Source organism: Camellia sinensis, chromosome 1 (assembly GCF_055761805.1).
Source record: "Camellia sinensis isolate YWXY chromosome 1, ASM5576180v1, whole genome shotgun sequence".
In the NCBI taxonomy this organism is placed as follows: Eukaryota; Viridiplantae; Streptophyta; class Magnoliopsida; order Ericales; family Theaceae; genus Camellia; species Camellia sinensis.
In genome coordinates, this window is record NC_138961.1 from 46,893,549 (window position 1) to 46,898,360 (window position 4,812).

A 4,812-nucleotide genomic window follows, 5' to 3' on the forward strand; every position below is an offset into this window, starting at 1 on the left:
CGAAGGAACATGTGCAGCGGCAGAGTTGCTGAGGCACTTTGTCTCAGCAACGCCATTCCTATTAACTTCGGTTTCGCCGCCATTTGAAATTGACGACGAAACATATGCAGCAGCAGGGTTGCTGAGGCACTTTGTCTCAGCGCCACCATTCTAAGTATCTTCAGTGCCGCCGCCATTCCAAGTAATGTCAATGTCACGATCATCTGGAGTTGCCGAGAGAAAGAGAAGACCGAGGCAACTGAGACAATACTTGCAACGCCCAAGTTGCGGAGGCATTCTGTCGGTGCCGCCATCTCTAATATCTTCGGTCATGCCGTCTGAACTTGCTACAAGAAATGACTATCGCAGCAACTAAGTTGCAAAGGGAATATCTTGCCAATGTGATAGCAGTCTTTGAGAGAGGCTTTCCTCTGAGGTTAATGCATGGCGTTGACAGCAGGCCACAAGGCATTAGCTGGCCTAAGGCTAATAGCAAGCCCCACAGTTTATTTAACTTGGCGCTGATAGCAGGCCCCAAGACTTACTGGTTAGAGCTGATAGCAGGCCCAGAAATACCAGTTTATCGCGGCAACCCCGCGAAGATGGGAGCAGGGCAGCCCGAACATAAGGGACTTCATTTCCATTTCCCAGGTCATGAACCTGCCTTGGTTGCATAGGCAGGACTAAGGAAGCCCCCTTGGGCTTGGTACTAAGGCATAGCATGGTTGATAGCAGGCTTAGCTGTAGCCTTCGCTCTAGGAAGCTGGGGAGTTTGTGGTTAAGTGGCTAAGGGTAGAGGCTTCGCTAAGGTGAACACGAATGTAGTCGATAGTAGACTAATGGAGTCTTGAGAATGCATGTACTGGTCAAATAGAACTGAGAAGGCAGGTGCAGCGGTAAAGTACTCCCGCTGTAGCTGCACTTGCTAAGGTTCAAAAGGGAGTTGCTACACCAAACACTCCCGTCGCAAACTACACTTGTTGAGGCTTAAAAGAATAGTTGCGGAGGCAAACAGATAGTAAACAGTACATGCAGAGGGACACGTGGCACCTTCAGCCTGGTGACTTAAGACAGAATATTCCATGTGATTCTCTGGAACACATGTCTTCTCTCTATTTGACTTTTTATTATAACTGCTTCTCGCCATTTCTAAACAATAAAATTTTATAATATCAAAATCAAGTTTGTGATTGTTTTATACAATAAACATGCCAAAAGAGTATTGTTAAGTTTATGTAGACTCATCATTAAAATCAAATCAATGATTCAAACCATTTAATTGAAAAACTTGTTGATTATTAATCAAATTTTACACATTAAATAATTTAAATTATTAAATTAAATCTATAATAAATCCAAAATTAACTAAAATTGAACTGTCCAATTAAAATTCTTAACTGGAGACGGTCCAGACTGTAAATAATAATATAGATAATCAAAACATATAAACCAAAAACGCCCGAACTATAATATAAAATAGACCGACCTTGTTGAGAGAAAAAGCAATCAAAGAGTGATGAGTGAGAGAGAGAGAGAGAGAGAGACCAGTTCTCCTACAACTAAGAGCCAGTGTGTTGTGTTGTGTTGCCAACTTGCCAAGTCTAGATTCAACCGCACCTATTTTAACGTGTTTGACCGTTGACACTGATTCAGTCTTCAATAAACACCTCCTAAATACTCACGCTTTCAACAAATTACAAAAACGACGCCGTTCAAAACCAAACCCCCCCCCCCCCTCTATATGTATATATTACACACGCTCCAACACTCTCCGAACAGCTTCTCCTCTCTCTCTCTCTCTCTCTCTCTCTCTGAACTGCAAAAACAACAACAGCATGCCTTGCGCCGTAGCAGTGGCAAACTCGCCGATTTTCTCACAATCGCCTAGGGTTTCATCGATGTTCTGCAATGGATCTTCATCACCGTCAATGTTGCAATCGCATTCGTTGTCTTCATCTCCGTCTTCTTCGTCTCCGCTATCGCCTTTGGCGATTCGAGTACAGAGGCAGTTGAAGGATTCTTCTATTTCTACTTTTTCTTCGTCGTTGTCGCCGGCGGTTTTGAAGAGGAAGAGGCCGGCGAGGATCGACATTCCTATTGCTTCGCTGAGTTTTTCGGCGGTTGCGACGCCGATTGCGGTGGTGGATAGGTTGAATGAGGTGGAATTTGAAGGGAAAGGGTATTCGGTTTTCTGCAAGAGAGGGAAGAGAGGTGCTATGGAGGATCGATACTCCGCCATTGTCAATCTTCAAGGAGATGCTAAACAGGTATTAATCGAGTTTGTGTATTTTAATATTAAAATAAATTTACTAAATTATTGTTTCTGTATTTAAGATAGGTTGAGTTTGCCGAACCACCTTAAATTTGGTGTCTTATTATCTGGCGGTATTTACAGCAACAAATTGACTTGAATATGAGTACTGAAAATTTGAGGCGAATCAATATTGAGCTGATTGGAAGCTGATGAATTTTAAAATAAAGAAAAAATTTTGAATTACTATGATGATCAATTTGCTTAGAATTTGATGATTGAATATATAAAGTTTATTTATAATTTGAAATTGAACTACCATTACAAAACATTAGAAACTTGATAATTGATTGGAAAATGAAGTGAAAAGGATTTAAGGATTTAGCTCATTTGATAGTCTTTCATGTTAGAAATGAAAAGAGAAAATAGGACAAATTAAGACAAAGGAATCAGTTTTTGCGGTTTTTAGTATCTAAGTTCTTTATTTTCTTCAATTACAGGCTTTCTTTGGTGTTTTTGATGGGCATGGAGGAGCAAAAGCTGCTGAATTTGTGGCAAAGAACTTAGGTTCAAACATTATTGATGAAGTGACTAGAAGAAGTGAAGAAGAAATAGAGGAAGCAATAAAAGATGGTTACCTAACCACCGATTCTGAGTTTTTAAAAGAAGATGCTAGCGGTGGTACTTGCTGCGTCACAACGTTGATACGTGGAGGCGTTCTTGTTGTCTCAAATGCCGGTGATTGTCGTGCTGTGATGAGCCGGGGAGGAGTTGCAGAAGCCCTCACAGTCGATCACCAGCCTTCGAGGAAAGATGAAAAAGACCGGATTGAAAACCAGGTAATTAATCAGCTATATATTTCTAGTTTAAAAAAAAAAAAATCTATGCAAAATATGAAGAATTTGAAGCTGATGGATTGTTGCAATTCCGATTATGTAGGGAGGCTATGTTGATTGTTGCCATGGAGTTTGGAGATTACAAGGGTCTCTTGCTGTATCGAGGGCAATTGGTGATCGGCATCTTAAACAATGGGTAGTAGCAGAACCGGAGACAAAAATAGTAAGAATTAGACCCGATTGCGAGTTCTTAATCCTCGCTTCTGATGGACTTTGGGAAAAGGTAAATTGCCAAAATCACCTACTTTTTTTAATTATGTCATTTGAATTGTATCTATCTATGCTGCTTTCATTACAGAAGATTTGTTTGCTGATGATTTTTTTTCTTCTTTTTTCAGGTTTGTATTCAGGAGGCAGTAGATGTAGTTCGCCCTTTATGCGTAGGTGTTGATAACCCAGATCCAATTTCTGGTTGTAAAAAGCTTGCTGACTTGTCTGTAACGAGAGGTTCCACTGATGATGTAAGCGTGATGGTGATTCAATTAGCTCGCTTTCTTCCATAATTCATGCGAGTAGAAAGTAATTCAGATGAAGACAGTCCAATTATTTCCCTGCAAGTGCCTTTTTTTTGAAGAAACTTGCAGCCTAGGAAATCAGAAGCTAGCAATTCTGATTCTTTTCTAAATCTTTCCAACAACCTCAATCAATTGTATCATGTATGGTGTATGTCTTCAAGATTTCTTCCCCAATGAAGATTTTGAGGGAAGACAAGTCTTGTATATAAATTTTATTGCATTCTAAATAAACTAACTTCAGATTTGAGCGTAGTACGCAAATTTCAATCTTAATTGTAGAAAAGTTTATGCGGGATTGTGATTTGTGAATGCTATAATGCCTCCCGGTTGGCAATCACTATAGTTCACGTCACTTGCTCTGCTGTGCTGAGAGTTGACCGTATCACTCCTGATTTGGCAATATCTGTCAAACCAAGGAAAACTTGCTTCTGCTTTCTTCTTGGACCAGGTCAAAGTCAGGGTTGGCCGCCGGCTGTGGTTATTATTTTTCTTTCAATTAGTTGCCTTCTAGAAGCCCAATTTATTAGTTTTACTCTCTCTGAATTGTCCTACTATTGATCGTGGTGTTTGATCGTTGATGTGATCATTCAAAAATCAAGGCAATATTAACTTATGGTGCTGTTAATTCTGATCAAAAACCTGAGAGATAGGGGAGAACATCATATAGATGATTTTGCTGGGCTGATGGTAAAGACTCTCTTTTAGTTGTATGTGTTTTTCATCAAGATCTTAAAGCTTTCAGGTGTATATGGGGATACACCAAGAAATCCACTTCAAGGTAGGTTTGAAAATAGCACTATGGTGTTGGCAAGGGAGTCAAAAGTTTGGATCAAAAGTGAGTGGTGCTCAGCCACTCCCACCATTTGCACTAGAAGATGATGTTAGGTAGTGTTTGCTTGATGGGAATGATTTTAGTCAGGAATGAAATCTAATGGAATAGTCATTCTTTTAAATGGATGAATTATTTATTTTAGTTAATTTTTTATTAAAAGACGTATAGAAAATTAAAAAAAATAATAATTAATTTTTTTATGGTAATTTCTTTTTATATTTTTTAAACTTTTTTAATATATTCCTAAACATATCTTAAATACTGATTTTTTTTTAGGGAGATGATTAATAATTTTCATATTTTGAACTTGTAATCCATATAGTCTCATATTTTTTCTTG

At 38.9% G+C, this 4,812-nt stretch overlaps 1 protein-coding gene across 1 annotated transcript; it reads left to right on the plus strand.

Moving 5' to 3' along the window:
* Nucleotides 1-1,430: 1,430 nt before the first annotated feature.
* Nucleotides 1,431-3,908, plus strand: LOC114291970 (putative protein phosphatase 2C 25). The gene is made up of 4 exons (XM_028235856.2): nt 1,431-2,246; nt 2,731-3,069; nt 3,170-3,349; nt 3,465-3,908. Exons 1-4 carry the CDS (start codon nt 1,815-1,817, stop codon nt 3,627-3,629), a joined length of 1,116 nt encoding a protein of 371 aa, XP_028091657.2. The 5' UTR covers nt 1,431-1,814; the 3' UTR covers nt 3,630-3,908.
* Nucleotides 3,909-4,812: the final 904 nt, after the last annotated feature.

Coding starts and splice junctions, on each gene's coding strand:
- LOC114291970 (XM_028235856.2), top strand. CDS start 1,815: ATGCCTTGCGCCGTAGCAGTGGCAAACTCGCCGATTTTCTCACAATCG. Junction 3,070..3,169: donor AAGACCGGATTGAAAACCAG/GTAATTAATCAG, acceptor CCGATTATGTAG/GGAGGCTATGTTGATTGTTG. Junction 3,350..3,464: donor CTGATGGACTTTGGGAAAAG/GTAAATTGCCAA, acceptor TTCTTTTTTCAG/GTTTGTATTCAGGAGGCAGT.